This window comes from Lepeophtheirus salmonis, chromosome 12, assembly GCF_016086655.4.
Source record: "Lepeophtheirus salmonis chromosome 12, UVic_Lsal_1.4, whole genome shotgun sequence".
NCBI classification, from domain to species: domain Eukaryota; kingdom Metazoa; phylum Arthropoda; class Copepoda; order Siphonostomatoida; family Caligidae; genus Lepeophtheirus; species Lepeophtheirus salmonis.
In genome coordinates this window covers 1,563,824-1,586,565 of record NC_052142.2, presented here as the reverse complement: position 1 = coordinate 1,586,565, position 22,742 = coordinate 1,563,824, and the positions used below count along the sequence as shown (strand labels likewise).

General features: G+C 29.1%; 1 protein-coding gene across 6 annotated transcripts; it reads right to left on the bottom strand.

Moving 5' to 3' along the window:
* Positions 1–1,809: 1,809 nt before the first annotated feature.
* On the bottom strand, positions 1,810–17,203 carry Bcat (Branched chain amino acid transaminase). Of its 6 annotated transcripts, none has more exons than XR_005867648.2 (5): positions 17,064–17,202; positions 16,325–16,406; positions 15,231–16,253; positions 2,383–4,047; positions 1,810–2,319 (listed from the first exon to the last, which is right to left on the bottom strand). XR_005867648.2 is itself a non-coding variant. In XM_040722567.2 (5 exons), coding segments are annotated over exons 2-5 (1,128 nt in total). In that variant the 5' UTR covers positions 16,405–16,406; positions 17,064–17,202; the 3' UTR covers positions 3,973–4,045. The 6 variants fall into 6 exon arrangements, 5 of the variants coding, with proteins under 5 accessions (XP_040578499.1, XP_040578501.1, XP_040578498.1 ...); XM_040722567.2 differs by lacking the exon at positions 1,810–2,319 and adding an exon at positions 10,531–10,553 and having other exon boundaries at positions 3,973–4,047; XM_040722565.2 differs by having other exon boundaries at positions 1,810–4,047.
* Between the last annotated feature and the right edge of the window lie 5,539 nt (positions 17,204–22,742).

Genomic DNA, 22,742 nt, shown 5'->3' with positions numbered 1-22,742 from the left:
ATATTCAAGATAATTATATCTTCAAAAAAAATCCAAACGAATATTTTTACTAATTATATTATTTTAAAACTAACATCCGATGATCTATATTTGCTGGAAAATCTTGACGTTGAATATAATGAAGAGCATGATTTTGATCTTTTTATTTTTCTGTCAAATTTTCAAGTGCATGGTAAAACAATTAGTTTCTGAAGTAAATGATAATATGTAAAAATATATAAAAATAACATTTATTAAAGTAAAAAATGATTCAAAAAATTGAATAGTGGGGGTAGAAAGGATGATTTATTTGACTAGGAATATTGATAATGCTCTTCAAACTTAAAAATTTTTTCGCATGTCTAATTGTATTGAACAATATTATTATTAATATTGAATAAATACCCTACAATCTACTCCAATTTACAATTTTATACCTATCAATGAAGTAAAAACAAAAGAATGCCCCATATCGTATCTCTTTCGTACGCCTTCTCTTCGTTTAAGATTAGTATTCATTGATTATATGCATCCATTTAAGGTGTGGCTTACAAACTACGATCCAAAACGTAAGGTTCTTCAATATGATTTTCAACAATTTCATCATGAAACGAACTCAGAGCTGAATTGATTTACATATCTGAATTTCATTTTTGTGTTTCCCAATAATAGATTATCTGACATACCAAATTTTATTTAAATCGGATGAGAAAAAAAAATTAAATTAATCAAAAACAAATCTTTTACATAGATTTGTTTATATCTCAATAAAATTGAGAAAAATAACCATTCATAGTATAAATTATAATAAGTTAAAACAACTACATCAGAGAGACAAAAGTATAAAATTACTAGAAAAAAGGGTGTCCTTCTACAACAATAATTGGATATAATGTAAACAGTTAAGAAGTTTTAAGGGTTGTATATCATGCACAATTTTTTTGAAAAATGAAACTCAATGATTGAAGACCTGGGTAGCAGTAAAAACATTTCTTAGGCGAAATGTAAGTAGAGAGAGAAGAACCTTATAAGGCGAGTAAAAATAGGAGATAATTTTTTAACTATCGGTATGCATTCAAACATTTACAATTCAAATGTATGTCAATAATGAAACATAGGTTAGGACTTTGAACAAGGAACACAAATGAAGACTACAAAAACATTAAGGTGCACCGCTTTTCTTTCCTTTTACGAAAAAAGTTAAAAATAATTAGAACCTTAAAATGAAATACACCACATCGTTATCTTTATTGTATCACGCAACCTTTCCTTCAAAAAAGGAAAAAAGGCCCAAAATCATCAAGTAGTTATGCAAATTAGTCAATCATACCACCGCAATCTATATCTTATTTACTCGCAGACTATGACTGTCATATTATTTCTTCACCATTTTTAATATAAATGACATATTATTTTTAAGAAAGAAATAGCCAAAATGTATTCATAGAAATAATAAAATGGCCGATATATATATATTATATAAACGACGTGGGATCAACAAGAAATTGTATTCTTGTTCTTTTGGAAACAAAGCATGTGTCTAGAATAACTTATTACTTTGTTTATTTATAAAAAAGAATGAATTATGAAATAGGCATGAAATCAATTGATTGTTATAAAGGGATAAGAGGAAATTGACAGCTGACAACAAAATACATAGGGTATTTATATTATAGGCGAGATAACGCCGTGATACAACAGGCATGCACCTACTCTTTTGTGTTCCCCGATGGAGAGTTATAAACATAAGGTAGAATACAAAATTAATTTAAACCTAACCTAACCTGTAAACAATGGACAATTAAAAAGATTATGTGCACAATCCGGAAATTTTGAAATAAATATTTTTATTAGAACATTTGTGTAAACTTTAATAATAGGTAAAAATCCATTAAGGTTGTTTTCTTATATATTACGTAATTTATAAAATATATATTTTGTGATTTTAATTATTGCAGCAACTTTTTCATTATTCAAAGTAAAGAGGTTGTTTGCTTGCCTAGTTGTTCATTGATTAAGTTATTAAAGATTTCAATAAATTTTCCATCAATTTTCGATTAACATTTGAACTCCTACAAAATGTAATCAGTTGTTGTATTTTTACATTGACAGAAGAACAAAATTCCACGTTTGTCACTAAAATAATTATCAGCCACTTTAGAATCCCAAAAAGTATTCTGCTTTTAAACTATCTTTTGCTTGACATAAAAAAGTTATTTTTAATGGTCAGCATTCTCGGATACATTTTTCAAGGATGCACGTATACTTTACGTTGAAAGGTGTAAAGGTAGACGCATGCATATCCCTATCGCCAGTAGCATGTACTAAAAAATAGAAATTCTAAAAAGGATGAAAGGATAATCTACCGTTTCTTTCGGAAATAAACGTACAAAAGACACAAACCTTTTTATTCATCAGGGAATTGGTCAAGCTAAGATTCACTGGAATATCTGAATTTGAGTGTGGAAACAAAATTTCAGTTGCCACGTCGCATCCTCAAGATTGCTCAAACATTTTTGTTATTTTAGTAGTACCATCACTAAAAATTTTAATAAGCTTAGAGTATAACAATAATACTGTAAAGAAATTTGAAATTCCTGAATATGAGTATTTGGTTTAGCTATAAAACAACATTCAGATAAATTTTCCAAAAGTCATCTTTCTCCCATAACTTTCTTATCCAACAGAACTTCAGAGATTTCTATAGATAAATAAGATATAAACTAAAAGAAATATACCTACTGTAGTATCTTTAACTACAAAATGAATCTCAATGCCATTTTAAAAATGGGTAGGAGGCCTCTTTGTATCAGGAAATAAATGAAACCTGTTTGAAGAACCTTTTACAAAGAATTGATGAATCAGATGCTTATAAGGGTGAATCTCAAGGACATCCACTTATATGATTCATCTTGTATTATATATTTGTTTTTTTATTCAAAATATACCATATAAATGAGTATATTTTGCTATGTATTATTATATCAGCCATTGTATACGCTAAAAGCTACCTTAATAAACCTGAAAAACTCTACTTTGTATATTTCTTAATGCTAATCAGGTTAGTCTTCGACTTGAACTAAACACTCTGTCCATTCATTCTTCTTAATATAAACAATTATTATCTTTTATGAAGAGAGTTTCTCATTAAGTAAGTCAGATTATTCAGACCATGCAAACGGATTTAAAAAAGTGTTTATAGTAGTAATGATATGGATCTTTAACAACTGCAAAAGTAATTGAAGGGCATTCATTATAATCCATATCATACGCCCCACGCTATACTACCCCATTTTCCAAAAAAAAGGTAACACACACATATAAATGACTTTAAATAAAAAACTGATTAATTGACAACAGTGTTAACAAGGTTGAGTGGTTTTTTTCCTTCTTTGAGATTGAAGGGAGAAGACGTAGTGATAAACGCCTGTGATTACAAATCAAATTAAGTTATTTAAAGTTGGTGAGGTGACCCAAGAGGGGAAAAAAATTATCATTTAACGTGATAAAGTTTTCAGAAGTCACAATGGTGGATTCTGAATCACAGATGAAAGTCGAAAATAGCTAAAGAATCAATTTCTCATACACTCAGGTAGCAAAAAGGGTTAAAGAATTCAACAAAAGAAAGAATAATAAGGAATGGAAAAGAAGTCAAATAAGTACAAGAGCCAAGAAAGGTGCCCTGCGTGTGAGTAAAGGAATTTTCGTTTTCGAATTTAGAAACGAGGCAAACGGAAGGAGGAAGGTGTATGATATCAGTATAAATATGGATATAATTGCTCAAATCCTTCTCGAGGTTGGTATTGAAGCAGATGAAGTGATTTCATATTCAAAGTTATGGAATTATGAAGAAATAGTCATTGAGATAAAAAATGTTCAAAAGATGACAGAAAAGAAAACTGTTTTATAATCAAATGTTGTGGTAAAGACAAGAATAAAACAAGTTTTGCAGCTGGAGTAAAAGACTATGAGCTGATTAAAGCAGCAACAGGATAAAAAAAAAAACTTACTTAATTCCAAATATTGCTAAGATCACAAATCCAGAGGAGGTTAAAACAGTGATTGATTCTATAGGGAGGGAAGTAGAAGTATATTAGCAGACACCAAAAAATAGAAGAATATGATGGTGAATTTGCAAAAAAAAATATTTCAAATCCTGTGAAATCAATGAATATTGTTGTGAAAGTCAAAACCATGATGAAATAAATTGGTTAAGACCAAAAGCAGTTTCATTGACAAACAATACGCTTATTGCATAGAAATTGGTCTGTTATACCAAGTGCGTAGTCAGAAAAAAATGTTTGCATAAAGTCTCTCTTTCAGAATATTTTGAAAAATTAAAACTGACGTAACAAATAAAAAAGAAAAGTGGATTTTGCCGAGTGGGAATAACTGGTTGTTTTTGTCACATTTCTCAGAGGAGGAGGTCGAAGAGAATGATGAAGTAGTAAATGTACACGAAGAAATCCAAAATGGCAAGTTAACTCTTGACGAAACATTAATAAGTGAAACCAGTTTGTTAGAAACGTACTAATTTTGGACATATTTGATGTACGAACGAATGGGGAGTATATTAATGAAGCAGGAAATAACATAAAGGTGACGATATAACAATGAATCCAGCAATGCTGAACATAGTAAAGCTGGTGAGGCAATCGATGGAGGCAATGTGGGCAGGGGAGGACAGAGACTGAAGGATGAGTTGAGGAAGGTCTTGAGAAAACCAAGTGTACCAAAAAAAAAAAACCCAAAAAGGCCAAAAGAAAGAAGCACGTTATCAATGACACAACCAAAGCAAAAAGGCTCACCAGATCAAGGCTATTCTCTCAACAAGCTCAAGATTGGAACGCCAACAATTTTGTTTGATGATGAAAAACTTTTTAGGATAGATCGGGTTTCAAATTCCCGTACGAATCAATACATCATTAACAAAAAGCCTGCTGACATCCCAGACCATATCAAGTTTACATTTAAGACCAAACATTCTGCTATTGTTATGGTCCTGGATGTCAAAGTTTCCAATGGCAAAAATATCCTCCAATTTTTATCCGTAACAATGAAAAAATCGGTGCAGCCTATTATATCAACCTCTTAGAGACACATGGCAAGACTTCAGAAGGTGGTTGGAGCCCGTTATTAGTGCTGAGGGTGGTCATATCGAATAATCTAAATATTTAACAGTAATTTAACAATTTAAAAAAATAATAATAATAGTTTATTACTTCATGAAATAGTTCCGATCAAAAGTATTTCATTATTAATAAGTGTTACCTTTTTTTGGAATATGGTGGTACATAAATACCCTACTAATCAGTAAAAAATATCATTTTGCATATATTCAGTGAAATATTTTAACAACTTTAGATACAAGGGTTGTCATGTAAGATAAAACATATTTGAGTTTAGCGTTTTTTGTTATAACAACTCTTTTTGTAAGTTTGCTACTGAAAAAGAAAATAATACTCCATAATTTCAATATTATGTTCACTTTATCTGTATAAGACATTATATGAAATTAAAAAAGGGGTTGAAGAAAGTAAAATGCTGACTGTGACTCCAAGAACACCAAAATCGTTAGTTCAATAAACTTATTCACCGAAGCTACAAAGATTCCATAGAAAGACCCAAAAGACATTTAGGAGGAGGGTTGTCGTTGCTCTCTAGAATTATTTCGAAAATTTATTAAAAGATTCTAATAAATCTTTCAAACCCCAGAGTCCCAGTGGTACATCTGTTTCGTCCCATCCCGCTTACAAATGCTTAATTCTTAGAACTGATTTGATTAACTAATCATCTCGTTCGTGGACAGCTGTTCAGAGGATAATTTGGAAAACGTCATCATTATATTTATCCTTTTCATTGTGCGACAGAACATTCATAAAAAGATTTTCTTTAAGAACGGCTTCATTTATTGGTGTAAAATTTCTTTTATTCTTTAACTTTTTTTATCGAAATTCAAGGAAATCCACAGGATGGCCCACCTTTTCTTTGAAAATAATGAAAAATATCTGACGCAAAAGTCCTGACCAAAAAAGGAGAGAATAATTTCAAAGATCCGTTGGAAAAAATTAATCCAAGCTCAAGATTTAGGGGGGGATACTTTTGTCGTGAATCCTACAGAGCCCAACAACAAACGTGCATCTAATAATGTAGTTATAAAACCACTGTCTGTTTACAAAGTGGTCCTTCATTGTGGCTTTACTAAAAGTGAAATTTCGGAGGGCTCAATCCCAATATCACGCATCATTTTATATAAAGTCCCTATAGACCAGGGGTAGGCAGCCTTTGAGACATGGAGTGTCAACTTCAACATTTATAATCAATGAGTGCGCCACTATCAACAATAATAGTAAAAGACATACACAAACTACAGGAATATGTTTTAATTTACGCGTGCCAGTTAATATGCCTCCAAGTGCCAGTAGTGGCACGTGTGCCATAGGTTGCTACCCCTGATATAGACAATCGCCTAAGTCTACATATGATGAAAAGGACTTACAAAACTAAAGTAAATCTACCAACCGAATAAGTTAAGTTCATTAGAATGAGTATAAAAACATCGACAATCTCGAAATAGATAGCAATAAAAAAACTCACAATATCTGCAATTAATACCTTTAAAAGATTATATGAGATATGGATCTCCAAGATCGTTGACGTGGATGATTCCTACCCAGAACCAAATCTATATAATCTAGAATTATGAGTGTGAGAGAACTTACGACCCGTTTTATATATCTCAAATTATCCCTTTGTATAGCTGTCTTGTTAATCTTAGATTTACTGGGGAGCGTTAGCAATGTCAAAGATTTTTTAGATTTGATCAGAATCGGCTTAATTGCATTGGAAAAAGATTCCAGATCTTCGAATATGAGTATATTTTCAAAGGAAAAGTTAGAGATAACTTGAAAATCAATACTGATTCAAATACGCCTCTCTTATTTACAAAAACATCTAAACCAGTCGATGGTGATAATTATAAATTACAAGGCATTAATACTAACAAAGCTCCTGAAAACCCCACACAAAAAAACCACCTATGCTATAAAAAATCATTCTATTGATGACCAGCGGTTATATACTTCATCAAAATTTCAGAATTTATAATCTCACACAAGATGTGTTTATTCGAAATGGAATCAGAATCTTTTTGATAATTGACATGTAAAGCAGCAAAATTGTCCTAACATGTATTACTTGATCAATCGTGTTCTGGATTAAATGTAGAAAATCTTCTGCTCTTTTATACTTCATATATATCTTCTGGACGTTGCTAATAATGGACAAACAACTCCCATTAGTCTTTTCTTTAAGACTCCGCTTAAAATTTTGGATGAAGTATTAAGTAAAGTTATCGGTTTGTAGTTTTCAATATATAGTCTATCTCTATCCTTTTTTGATATGAATGTCATTATTCCTTCACTTATAAATCGTGAGATCAAGACAACATTCCAGATTTCACTATATATGTTTGTCACTGCTTTTTCAGAGATAAATCTATAAATTAGCAATAATGGACCGGCATCTATGATGTCTTTAGATAACCAGTTATTACCACATATCCTCTATTTAAAACAAAAGGAACACTACACTTGCACATTTGAATAATATTCGACAATTCTTTTACATATTGTTGACAGGTCTCTTGAAAATTCATCATTATTTCACCCCAACGCCAAGGTTTTTCTTACACTTTTAACGTTATTTTTAAATACTGGAGCTACAGAAAACACTTGATACTTGCTTCCATCAATTTGAATTTGATCCTTATTGCTCTTCCATAATTTTGATAGTTTAAAATTTCTTCTAACTTTGAGTGTATGTCAGCTCTATTTCTATCAGAACTCTGGAGTCGTTGAATTGAAACTCGCTGTTCTGACGCTCCCCCTACCTTGTTCCACAAAAATACTTTCTGCGATTAGTTTCACCCTTTCCAATGCTGAGCTTGAAGTTAAGAAACAGTTTTTGAGAAGCCATGCAATATCAATAATTATTTCATCTACTCTTTAGCAAGAATTTTTGTTGACCACAAGCGAAACGTTGAGTTTCCAGTTAGAGTCCCAATAAAAGTAGAAATGCTTAAACTTGTAGCGATAGGTGAATGGTTCGATATACACTCCCTTCTTACATATCGAACCATTCCATATATAGAAATATAATTTATATATATAAATTTGACCTCGTAGATCAAATTTCATCTTGACCAAATTGGATAATTTTTGAGCTTAAAATTTTGACCTACAAAATATTTAAATATGGAGACTATATATTTGTTTTATTTGAAATATTCTGTTTTGAATCAGAAATGAAATACATCGAAATGTATGTTGAATGTTTATTTATAAATATAAATGGGATTTTTGAATAGTTCTTCCTTGGTCTTTGACATCCCAAGAGATGGTTTTTTATGTTTTTTTAGAGAGCGTGGAAAATAAGGAGGAGCAAGACTTATGGTATCACTTAATTAAGGCCCATCATAATATCAGCTTACTGCTACATGATTTTTGAGGTAGAATATGAGTTATTTCTATAAAAAAGAGGACCCTCAACATTTAAAATAATATTAGTGAAAGAAAAATATGATAATTATATATTAATTCATCTACACAAATTTTATTATGTATTTTTTTTTTTTTAAATTACATGAAATACAAGCGAGAATACTTATTTCAGAGAGAGAAGTTAACACACCGACGACATAGCAAAATAATGAAAAAAAAAAAAGAAAGAGTATACGCAATAACCGTTTTGCCTTTTCTAATTGCTAAACTTCGTTTTTTCTTTGTAAGGTCCTTTGTTTGTTTATAAATATGTAGTAAGTAGGAGTAAATATATTTATTTAGTTTATTATAAATAAAAAAAACAATGTAAAATTTGTGAAGTGATTTTACCGGGTGATAGTTTCTGAACTCCTTGCAAATATGATTTTTGAGAGCTTGATCGAAATACGTATATCAATGAATAAATCACAGGGATAAAATGATGATAATGACATATGCCTAATAAAGTTTTGTATAGGTTGAATATTTCTTTGAATCCCTGTTTCGCAACTAAAACTATTGCTAATGTATTACAACAAACTAAATTACAGTATTTTTTTTTTTATTTTTTTTTTTGAAAAGTCGAATATGGATTCCATTATATTCATATGGCCCGATGAGGTCCTATGAATACTTGTTTTTGTAACAAACACTTAAAGGTTTCACAAATTATAGTGAAAACAATTAAACCATACATTGTTATAAAGAGATCCCAGTAAACATCAACACCAAACAAATACTTATTGTAGCACACAATGATAAAAATGTTTTTATTTTCATACTGTTCATAACATCCATTAATAATATAATAAACTTTTTTCTTAAAAAGAAATTGTTTATAAGAAGTGTAATTTTTTTTTCAGGAATACATGAAAAGTAGCAGTTGTATGTTCAGTACAGTATTTCCGAACAAATTTATTTTTATTAAACATTATCCTGTTCTGATAACAACTGTATTAAATTAAAGGGATAATTTTCCTAATAAAGAGATTGAATTTCGTCCGGAACAACCTATGAATATCTCTCCGCCAAATCACATTGCATTATAATTTCTTCCTTTATACCCAGATCGTTTTTCAGTTGATTGAGTTATTTGCTTGGGCTTTGGTTGAATAACAATGTGTTGTCAAATTAATTTTTTGTTTCCTTAAATTTTCTATAGAGTCTTCCTTCACTTCCACCATAATCACAAGATCTGCTCTTTATCTTTTATGAATAGTCGATATAAAATTTCTTCAACATTATTTAAATCGTTAAATTGGGCCAAGAAATTAGTTAATCACTGAAGAAAGGGTTTTTTTTTTTGTTTTTTTTGCATCCACCCTTTCTATTGAAAATTTTCATTTCTCAATTAATTCATGAGGAAGTATTATTATGATTTATATTTGTTTATTATTATGACATATCTAATGATGTAGTATTTAAGGACATTTTTTTTTTCGTTTCTGTTTTTATGTCCCTCAAACGTGTTACTAGATATTTGATAGTAAAGTTTATATTGTGTTCCGTCAGCCACGTAAAATGAATAATTATACTCTCCATTATTTATACTTTTTTTACATTGTCTACTCCGACTCTTTCATAGATGGAAAAGAAGAACAACACAATGGACGAGAGGTAGCACCTGTCATACAGGTGAAGCTCCCTCATACGTAGTTTGGACAAGTGGAATAAATGTTTAAAATGAGGATAATTAATTCCCCGAAAACTTTCTTTCATAGTGGGTGCACTACAAAAAGAAGTGGGTACCGAAGTAATTTTACTTTTTTCAAAGATCTTTTAAATTCCATATTCAATTCTAGCAATACTTTTGCGAGTTGATCAGGAATCTGTATTTAGTTTGTTTCGTATCAAATTTAATTTTCAAGAATTTTTTATTTGAATTTTTATAGTATTTCTATCCTTTTTATAGGGTTGAGAAACTTTTTAGAAAGAAAAAAAAACAATAATCCACATAAAAGTTAATTTATTAATTTCAAAAATATCATTTTGATTTTAAATATATGCTTACATTTTATATGCAATCCGTCAATCCTGGGAAAATTGCAATTTAAAGTTGAAAAACCCACCATATTTAAAGAGTATTGTTTGAAAAAGAAGAAAACCTCAATTTAGCAATTGTTTTTAGATAATTTATTTGAAGCATTAATTATTTGGGTTTAATTTAAAGAAGAATATTTTATTCTATAAGTTTGTTTAGCTGCAATATTGATTTACATTTACTTATTTTTGAGGAAATTTTTTTTCGAGGTTAAGTGCTAAAAATTTTGCAAGACCTTGACATTGCATAAAAAAGGAAATAAATAAATACAAATATAAGTAGGTAAATAATTGAGTTTTTATATATTATTATATCAGCCTCTATTTGATTATTTCCTTAATAAAATTGAAAGCAAATCAATATTGCTGCTGAACTAGATCTTTTACAACAAAATTTTATTTTTTAGTTAAAACCCATATTATTTACATTACAAATAAAATTTCTTTATCGAAAAATAATTTAACAAACCCCTAAAATAACCTATAGTGGTTTTTGAACCTTATACCAGTTCCAGATCGTTATCCTATTCCTCACGTTCATGATTTTGCTTCCAGGAGCTATTGTCTTTTCAAACGTTGATTTAATTTAAGCTTATAATAATATACTTGTGTCTATTGAAGATATTCCAAAAACAGCTGTTACTAGACCTTTTGATCTATTTGAATTTATCAGAATGATGATATTTGTTGCATTTATAAAAAAAAATGAGTTTCTCATTATCTTGCTTAAATGCACCATTTTTGTTGCAAAGTTGCAAATTTTGAAAAATCAATATTCAAACATTTATTTGTTTTTCTCCATGCTCTATGAAGTTCCTTCAGATTACAAATCATAAAACGCTTTCGAAAATCAATTTTATAGCCATTTTCAACATGCACACGATTTTGTTTTTTCTTTATTACTTTCCTCATGCTTTGATTCAATTCACTACAGATCAAACTTAAAAGTCATAGTGTTCCAGACTTGGAACACATTTGGACTTTGTCCTTAGTTTATTTGGGTGAATTTTAAATTGATCGCTACAATTTTGTTAATTTAATGAAAACTGAATGAGAAAGTTGCCTGATAATTAGGCAGATTGTCTTAATTCTTCTTGATTCAATTTTACTTCCAAGACTTAATAATTCGATAGATTTTTTCTGCTATGATGATGTAAATTGTTTGGTTGTATGTCCTTTCCTATGGCTTGAGCTTAAAACACTGTAAAAATCTACATTTTCTCCTGAGATAACAATATGACCTTGTATATTCAATATAATCAATAAAATAAGTATGTCAGCTATAGCTGTTATTTTAAGTAATATTCAGATATCAATATACATTAATCATTAAAAATTTATCATGTCTATAATCAATAGATAAAAGATATTTATTTATTACATATTTATAAAATATTTTCGAAAATATTAGACAAGTGTGATACTTGTTTTGTTGCAACCTGAACATGATTTTGAATTGTCCAGAGCTGCTATTTTTATTATTTCATTCTTGATCAGGGATAATTGAAGTTTAAAGTATTCACTAGTTAGTGAAAGTGTAATTACTGTATAGATTTGGACTTATTTCCTTCTTCTCGTAGATAATCTAATAAAATGTCATGACAGCTTAGCTGTTCTTCGGCAAAACATTCTTCAAATCGTCTGGTGATCATGTCAATTTTCATTTTCTTTTATTTTTACATATGGTTAGGTTATATTTTTTACATCTCTACAACTTGACTGTATTTGATTTCTGATTCAAATTTAAATATTTTCAAAACAAAAGATTTGAACCTTCCCATATTTAAATATTTTATTGGTAAAATCCAAAAAGTCAAATTTATGGTCAAAATATTAGATAATGGCTCAAAAATGAAATTGTAGAAGAACATGAAAAATATATTTTTACATTTATTTTATTTTTTAATATGTATATTCTCATGTTTAGTTATCCAAAGTCATCTTTTACTACAGGAATTGAACTCTAAAAACGAACGTGTGTATATTTCTTGAACTACGGGCTATTCACTTTCTTAGAAGTAGTTACTATTCTAATCTATATCTATAGTATATTACTTAATACTATATGTATACATATTCTATAGTCATTTTCCATTCACAGTTCATATACAAAAATTTATTTGGATTAATTGAATATTAATTTTCTTGTCGTAAAATTCATAAGTTAGTATTTTTCAAATATGCGGAAACTATCAAGGGACGCAAATTACAATTTAAAGGTAAGATTTTTGAAAAAAAAAAACAAATATTAATTTTTTGGAAAAAAAATGGAAAGTTTATATTAAATTTTTTGAAATAAAATTTCAAATGCTAAATTTTCAAGTAAAAAGCAAAATGCCTTATTTTTTTAGGAGGGGGGAGGGACACAGCCCCCACTATTTAATTAGATCAAGCAAACCATATTATATTAATAATATGTTTACTAACTTCTTTTTTTTAATGTTCCTTTAATTGGTTAGATGGAGTTGCACAGATTAAGTATAAGTAAACATTATTGTATTGAATTTACTAAATCTGACCTAGGAATCTGTTTGGTAAAATCCATATACAAAAAGAAATTTCTTTATATAGGGATCGCCTGGGTGCGAACGCACATTGTATTCAACAAAAAAACTTCACCTGAGCACCACCTTGTTCATGAGCTACTACGATTCCATTGTTTACAAACTTTCAGAAAAAGCTTTTTATATGTAAGTTTTCGTGTACAAATAACGATTAATAAATGGAAAGGAGCAATTCCAAGAAATTAGGTACCAGATATTATACTTGTAGTATCAGTAATATCCAAACTCATTAATTAAATAAATATAAATATTATTATCAAAAAAATAAAAATATATATATTTTTTCTTAATAATATTTATTGTTCTATCCATAGTTAAACATAATAAATCTATGTTTTTAGTATAACATTATAATAACGGAAAAGTATACATCCATTACGTCCATTATAGAAGTCAAAAAATGCCAAGAATATCTTATACTACTACCATTTATTTATTTATCCAATGATGTGCGCAAGTTGATTGAGCTCAACCATTTAAAAGAAAATTGATAAAATATAAATAACAGAGGTTGATTAGTTTCACCTTCCTTATAATTTATATATCTTATGTCTTAACTGTAAAACTATATATTGAAATTATAAACGATGATGAAACAAGGGCATTTCTTTTTAAAGTTCAGTCAGTCAACTGACTTATCTTCATACATATATATATATATATATATAATTCGAATTCAACGGCAAACAGAGTTCAGTTCCATATTAGCAATTGCATGTGATGTGGATAATTCTTTTGAGGAATTATTTTGACATATATCTAATAAAAATTCAATGTTACGAGTATATCTATACATACATATTCGCACACAGAGCAGTTCACATTTAATTTTTACGACCATTAGTAGAATCTCCAATGTTGAGATATAAGCTGGAGTGAGTCTAATATTTCCAAATACAAGTCCAAGTCAAGTCGCAAGCTTTTGGGTGCGTGAGTTAGTGAGTTTTAACCCTTAAGTCTTTTCGATTTGACGACGAATTTTAGTCAAGTTACGAAACTTTCACATTAAATTCTAGACAAATTTGTATTTTTTTTTAGTCGAAATCGAGTCCTCGTGGAGTTTAGAGTCCAAATTTAATAAGAGTTAAGTACAACCCATGTCCAAGTCTTACATTCTGATTAGTGAGTTATAATTATAATTAATTGATGACTAAATAACCTGAATAATATTTTGTTCACTTCACTTCTATTTATTGAAGGTAAAAAAATGTGATAAACTAGATATTCTAAAACCTTATTTTAGAATAAATATTAGTTTATTAACAATAAGGTTAAAAAATAATTAAGAAAATTGTTTTATTTCATAAGTAAGTTTGAGAACGAAAACAATTTATCTGAGTAAAATTTTAGTATTTCTTACAAATTTGTCAAAATGTAAAAACCATTAAAAAATAATTTAAAAAAATGAAAGAAATGTAAACAAAATTAATGGGCCAAGTCCAAACAAACAAAACATTCATTTTCCCAATATGACAATGAGATCAATCATCTTAGTAAAAAGCAATTAAGTCAACTACTCCCATACCCTTTTAAAGTAAATTAAAAAATTATTCAATGCTGAAAGACGAAGCAGACATTTTAAATCTAAGTAAACAATGGTCATACTCACAGATTCAAAGTCACCCTGATAATTTTGAATGTTTGGAAAGAGAGGAGCGTAGCTGTCGTGACGTTCTATTAAATTAGCTGTGAGCAGCTATGAGATCAAGGAAATAAACAAAGATCCCCACTCCGTGTCTAGCAATGCTATAGACAGGAATTACAGTAAGTTAATCCTCAATTTTACTCCAAGCTCAAAAAGGACTAACTCTTATAACTTCACAACGAATGCTCAGACTTACTTTTAGTATTACTCGAACTAGTTATTATTTTATAAGCTTATACTTTCTCCAAAAATAAAAGAATAATAATGACAGCTTTAGTATTAAAAAAAATATTTTGAAGTACCCAATTAAAAAAGGGCGATCTTAAAATTTCATATTTTTTAAATCTATGCCTATACTCTATTATAAATTTTCTTTAAGTTTACAGCTATATTATAATATTTTCATTAATTTTTTTATTTAGTTTCGTAGTAAATGAAAATTAATTTATTTTTAAATCATACCTGTTACTGACTTTTTCTGGATTTTCAAATGGAATTTTATGCATTACTCCATCATAATGAATACCTTTAATAGGACATATTGTAGCTGCTGTGCCAGCTCCAAAAATTTCTATCAAACGCTCTTCTTTTAAGGCTTCTAACAACTCATTCATATTAATACTTTTTTCAGACATGACAAATTCGTTCTTAAATATTTCTTGACTCAATTCTATAATAGATCTACGTACAACCCCAGGTAGTATTAGACCCTTTTCTAGACTTGGTGTTACAAGTTCTTTCAATCCAGTTTTCCGATTTATGAGATAAATAAAAATATTCATTGCTCCAACTTCAGTGATTTCATGATCTTCCCCGAAAAGCCAAAGATTCTGAGCACAATTATGTGAAGACGCAATACTCTGAGTCCAAAGTGTTGGGGCATAATTACATCCCATTTTAGCAAAACCGCATCCACCAGGATATGATCTAGTGAATCGTGAATCAGCCAGCAAGTTCACACCTTCCTCAACAGAATTAAAATAAGGGCCAACTGGACATAATAGTACATATAGTTTTGCTTCATTAGATGGATTAACTCCTAATGCTGGTTCTGTTCCAATAAGTGTGGGACGAATATAAAGAGAAGATCCTGGAAAATGTGGAACCCACTCTTGTTCAATTTCTAAAAGACGACGAATACATTGAAGAAGTTCTGTACCATGAAAATTAGGTAACTTTGATCTCTTTGCAGATAAATTCATTCTTTCCATATTATGAAGTGGTCTAAATAGTCTTATCTTATCATCTATACCCCGAAATGCTTTGAGTCCTTCAAAAATTTCTTGAGCATAATGTAGAACTTTAGAACCAGGATGAATGGAAAGATTTTCTAAAGGCTTTATCAGTGGCGAGGTCCATCCTGTATGATGATTCCAAGATACAGAAAGCATGTGATCTGTAAATATTTTCCCGAAAGAAAGTTGATTCAATCTTGGCTTACTTTTGAGTTGTGAAGGACAACATGTAACTATCTGAAGCTTTGAACTATAATAGATGTTATTATTACTAATAAGTTCACAATTAATTAAAATGATTTGTTAAAATATAACTATTACCTTTCAAGACCAGACACATAACTTCGACTCATTATGCATCGTGGTGCAATTTTTAACAAGAGGGAAGGTTGCCAATTCATGACTAAATAAGAAAATGGGATAATAATGATTAAACATAAAATGAGAAAGGAAATGTTATCAATAAATATTTTTGTATATGCTGGATTTGAATTACTTCCAGATTTAAAAAAAATCAAATGAAGTGAAATAATGATCATGTTTTGATTTATAAATATAGTTATATAATTGTTTAATAAATTCATCGATTTGAGCTTATTGTTTAAAATTATACATTATCTTTTATTTTATTCAATTGAAATTTATGTATTCAATTACTTTTTTACAAGATTACCAAAACTATATTATCTATTTTTCTCTTGTTGTAATTTTTATTCAGTACTTTGTTAAGTAATTTTAAAAAAGCATAAATTTTGGACATAAAAAAGCTTCTTTTTTACGAAAGTAATAAACCTTTCTTTGACTTTTAAACTGAATTTGTTCATCTGTTTTTGGTAAAAGGCACGATATTTCAACATGACTTTTTACTTGATTGTTCAATATGACTTTTTACTTGATTGTTCAATATGACTTTTTACTTGATTGTTCAATATGACTATTAAAACAAAAATTTAATTTACATTCTGGTATTATTCAAATGTCGAGATAAAGATTTTTAAGACTTAATCATGCACAAATATTAGAAAAATACTTGTATTATTTATTAACATATACTACTTACTCGAAAAAAATGAGATATGACTGTCAGGTTTCGTACTGAAGAACAACTAAATGTTTACCTTTTTTTCGTATATAAAACACCAATGACACGTGCGTATTTTCAAGTTTATTTTTTATACCTGAGGGTTAAATACAATAAATAATTAGTGCCATTTGAATGATTTTATGTCTGCAATTACTTTAAAAAATACAAGCATATACAAACCATTAGATTTTTAAGAAAAATGGTTTTAGTTACTTTAAGTATTAGCAAATATTCGTTCTTAAATATGTTTAGTACAAATAGGAATTTTTTACAAGGTACAAATTGTATGTCTCATAACAAATTAGCTAATAAAAGCCTCAGCCATTCTGATAAAAAAGACATAACTAATTAATTATATCGTTCCATTTTGATTTATTAGTATTGCTCATTTATTATTTATTTACGAGTGAAAGAACCCTGAAATTTAATATTACAGAGGAGAACAATTTTTTTTTTTTTTTTTTTTGGGTGGGGGGGGATCGACAAATAAATTCAATCCAATAATTGAATTTATTTTTGAGAGCAAAATCCAAAATTGAACTCAGCTTTCCCTTCAGTCGTCTGAATTTTATAATATCAGGGATTATAATAATTCGGGACTATTATCGTTCAGAGTCATTTTTACCCTTAAAACAATCACCAAATTAAAAGTAGGATTGATAAAACTTAGGTAAGAATGTTTTTTATTTTTAAAAAGTGTCTTATTTATTTTGTATCTTGTTCTGAACTCGGCATGTTTCCATTTTTAGGGTAGAAAATTATGAAAAATGACATTCTTCTTTAGATCCTTATAACTTACTCATAATGATCATGATGAATGTCAAACCTTATATTATAGGGAAATATTTAATTTAAAAAAAAGGTCTATTAAAAAAATATATATTTCTAAGGATTTTTGATCAATTTTGAATTTTGTAAGTGATTCCATTTTTTATGGGGGTATACTTAACTATCAAATAGGCGACATTATCAAAATATGATCTGCAATTTCAATTTCGTTACGTCATGCCTCTTTTTGGAATAATAATATCATAATATATACTGTGCTTTGTAAAGACTCAAAAAAATATTATCCATTTTATTTGAAATGGTAAATTATTTACTCATCCTGAATGGATTTCTTTATGGTATCAAATTTCTGAGGAAGGAGTTCACTATAACCCTTATGAGGTCTGGTAGTTTTCCTAGGCTGAATTTTCATGTCTTCGTTACTTGTGGGATTCAGAATCTCTTGAGATGAATGATCAATTATCTTTCTTCGATTTCCTGTCTTTCTCTTGGAAACCAAAATCTTTAAGAACACAGAAGTCCACTGCTTCAGGTCTTATTTATTGAAAATTATCTTCGCCTTAGCAACTGTCAAATTAAAAGCCTATTTAAATATCAAATTTTTCTCTCTTATAATGATTCAATTGTTTATATGTGTTGTTTTTTATATATTTTAGTTTTATGTTAATAACTTCAAATTCAATATCATACATGATCTAAATTCATGAAAATTAAAAATATTAAAAGTTAGGAAATATGACAAATTAGAGAAGAGAAACGAATCAAGCCAATCTTCAAAATAAGGTATGGTCGATTCTTTCCTTAGAAACAGAATCTATCCATCCATATACAAAAATGTATACATTCAAGGTTTGAAACTGTGATGGGATCAATTCACTTTCAGATTCAGATATAAGTCTTTGAATGTGAAATATAAAATAAGATACGTGAGGCAATTACAAGAAAACTTGATACGATCTTTTATTCTAAAATTGAAATAAAAACAGTTTACTATTTTTTGCACAATGCTCTAAAATTTCTGTTATATAAATATTTTAATGAACCATCTGTTGAGTACATAAATTAGGGTTAATTATTATCAAAATATCCTGCTAAAAAGTAATGAAGCTATAATAATTGGTAAAGCTGAAATTAATAGGAGGTGTCTATATTATAAATGCAAGCAATGAGCCAAAAATTTCAAATTTCTCCCGAATTGTTCAAATTTGTAAATTAAATTATTCTTCGATAAAAAAATATTACACATAATTTTAAAAAACAAAACAAAAATAAACAACTACAAATAAATTAATGTTTGGTTTATTATTAATAACAGCTAAATCTAATATTTGATATGATAAAGAACATAAATATGTGCTAAAACTTTCGTATTGTCGCCGTCACAACATAAATAACCATAGAAAAATTAATTGTGCAATTCGCCTTAGACACTTTAATTCCAGCATCTAGAATAAAATATCCAGAATTCCTAAGATTTCCTTAAAATCAATATCTTCAAATATTTACTGTCCAAATCACACCCTTCACATAAAAAAAAACAATTTCAATCAAGGTCGTTGTGTGTTTTTTAATTTTAATAAATAATTTCTTTTTTGATTTGAAGAAAAATTATCATGTCCCTTAACTCTTACATATATAACAGTTCTATGGAGACTTCAATGAATTATTAGGCTAACACAAAATATACTATATTTTTTGTTATCAGCTGTCGATTCCCATGCCTTATTTGATACGTCCTAGGTATTTCATAACGTTATCTTTTTTAAATAAGCGAAGAAATAAGTTATACTATATTTATGGTCCGTTTCCAAAAGGACGGGAATACAATTTCCTGTTGATTCATTCGTATATATATATATAAACAATGATGAAAATCCAGTAGAGAATAGGCATGTTAAAAAAAAATCAACATGGTAACTCTGACAATTTGCAAAATGTTTGGGAGGATAGAAAGAATAATGGTCATTAGATCAGCTATATTCAGCTGTAACAAGAGAGGAAGGAGAAAAGAATATAAACAAGGACATTTGCTTGAATTATCCCGATGTCGATCTCCAATTCTTCTCTAAAACTTAGGATTAAAACTCCACAACAAATCCTTAGATAATAATGACAACTACTATGGACAATAAAATTCCTTCTTTATACTACTAGAAAACACACACGATGAGCATCATTGTATATATTTATATATATGCATTCGGCCATAATATTATTTCTGTGAAGAAATTATGACGAAAATATTGAAATATTGAAATCTGAACACTTACTAATTCAATAATTAATAAAGATTGAGTGATTGAAATTAATTCATAACTTGATGTACTAAAAAATAAAAAATAAATTTCAAAACAAAATAAACCTCTCAAGCTTACAAACAAGTCGAGAAAATGGCACATGAATGTGGTCGACAAATTTCCATTTGTGCACTCTAATCAGTTGGGCGTCTCCAGGACCACCGTCGACAACGCCAAGCTCTCCAAAACGTTGGAGAGGAAGAATGGATCTGTCAAAAATACCAAACTGGACGCAGAATAGTTAAGGAATTTAGACCAGGACAATTCCATCAAGTCCATCAGGGCCCATGCAAGAGATATGTGGATTTTACACCAGTCTGTCAACAGAACTATCAAAAAAGTGAGTGGAAAGAGCCTTGTGATGATGGCGAGGCTACTTTAGATACCAGCAATCAAAGAAACCCATCTCCTCCGTTGCAAGACTCTTTTGAGTTCTTTTAAAGTATTTTGTGACACTTTTGGCCCCCTAAAGCCTTGATGTCGACAAACTAAAATTAACCTTCGGGCGCATGTCGAGAGGAAGGCTTGAAGTGTCCCTCATCTAAAGACCGAAGCCCTCAAATCCACTGTCAGTCATTACTGGGACGCAATAGAACGATGGTCTTCGTCTATTCCTAAACATTCTTTCTTGTCAAAAGAGAACGGAACAGGCTGTGTTATGTAGTCACCTAAAGGACATCGATTCTCTAAGTCGTTTATTTAGGACTCTGAATTCATACTTCCAATATATCAAGTCAAGTCATGAGAACCATAACATTTACTTATACGCTCTTTCAACGAATTTTTAGGTGTAGTTTTCTAGTATGAATATTGTAATAAATAATAATGGTCTTTATTGATATTTATCAAAGAATATGAATATTAGAACTCTATATATTCATTCATTTATTTAAATATAAAGTACAAATTTGGCTCAAACTTCAATAGCATGTAAAACAAATATTAATGTTAATTCCTTTTTCAATGTTTAATTCCATCAATTAATTTATAATTTTTTTACGTAATGCAGCCTGTTTCGGTCTCTTTTAACAAGAAAGAAGGTTTATGAAGAGACAAAGTTCTATTGCAACTTCAGATTGCTCCAACTGTACTGAGCTTTACAGTTTTCCTTGCCCTAGCCTATTCTTCTGATACATCCGGAATCATAACAAAGTGCAAATATTGTCGAATAGGAATATTTCATCATGTCTAATGATATTATAATTCATAAGAGAGAATGAAGGGATTAGCACTTTATCCATTGGAATCGCTGTCGTGTTTGTTTATTTACTTTTATTATAATATATATTATATTGGTAAAGGTATACTAGGTAATACCATAAGGCGTGTAATACTGATGTTTGACTTCCACCCCGCTTTTAATATTGACGTCAAAGTAGTTGGGTGGTTGCGTGTTTTTTCTTTTACTGCCTCAGTTGAATTTGGAGCATATTTAATTGTTAATTATTCTTCGATTTTTCAAAGTACTTCATTGGTACAATAGAACAATTTGGACAATTTTTTTTGGCGTCCCTGTGAAGAACATATTCTTGTATGGTGTGCTTCCCTTATTTAGTTTATAATCATCAAAATGAAACCTAAGCAGTTCTATAGCGATGCAAGAGTTTGAATTATTTTGTGAGTCGAAAAAATGTTGGAAAAAGATGCTGTCGACTCAGAAGATGAGGGTGCTGTAAGTATCTAATATGTTACTATATGTTGAACAATTTTATATCATGTACTCGTATATCTACACTATTAGCTGTCTATCTCCACCAACAAAATTTAATATTTGTTTCTTCTCATAAATTGGTGTACTGATATTTTAATTAATTGTCTCATTTATACTTAACAATACTTTTAATTTTGTAGAAAGTGACAAAGAATGCATGCAACACATATTCATCTTAAGAGTTGTGTAGTTCCTTTTCTTCTTTTCACATTGGGCAAGGATGTTCATGGAAGAGATGTAATCGTAACTCTGGTTGCATAATATACATAAAAGGAGAGTGTTTTTTTAAATTGTTTTCTCACCTAATGAAAGAAGGTTTTTTCAAGTGGATTTTCCCTTCAAAAATATAATCAACGCTGCTGCGTAGTCTAACTAGAATACAAATTTTCTCTATTTATTTTATACCAACTTAGAAAAATGAGCAAATTTCACATGAAAAATGTCAGAATGAGCGACCCCCCCACCCAAAAAAAAAAAAAAAAAAGAAGTCTAAATGAGCAATTTGTTGATTGATTAAGAAATCACTGACAAATCATAAGTCTACCTATCACGATGAAAGATTACACTCCTTAAGAACAATACAATTTGATTAAGTTTGATTCTTTTGAACCTTATGTGTATCATTCCTTGACTTGTTACAATCAGAAAAAATTATTTCATTACGATTATAGTTTAAAAAAAAAAAACATTGTATTTTGTAAACTTATAATCTTAATGTAAAAACGAAGGATTTTATATCATTTATACCTTATAACTTCATCATTCCCAGAAAGAATGATTTTCTACAAAAATTAATTAAATATAAAGTAGCGTAGACAATAGATTTATAAGTAGAACTACATAGTATAAGAAATCCGG

Excerpts from the sequence above, each read along its gene's own strand:
- Bcat (XM_040722563.2), bottom strand. The coding sequence starts at position 16,404 with ATGAATTGGCAACCTTCCCTCTTGTTAAAAATTGCACCACGATGCATA. Across the intron at positions 16,254-16,324 it reads TATGTGTCTGGTCTTGAAAG|TTCAAAGCTTCAGATAGTTA; the intron begins GTAATAGTTATA and ends CATCTATTATAG. Across the intron at positions 14,870-15,230 it reads CCAGAAAAAGTCAGTAACAG|CATTGCTAGACACGGAGTGG; the intron begins GTATGATTTAAA and ends TCCTGTCTATAG.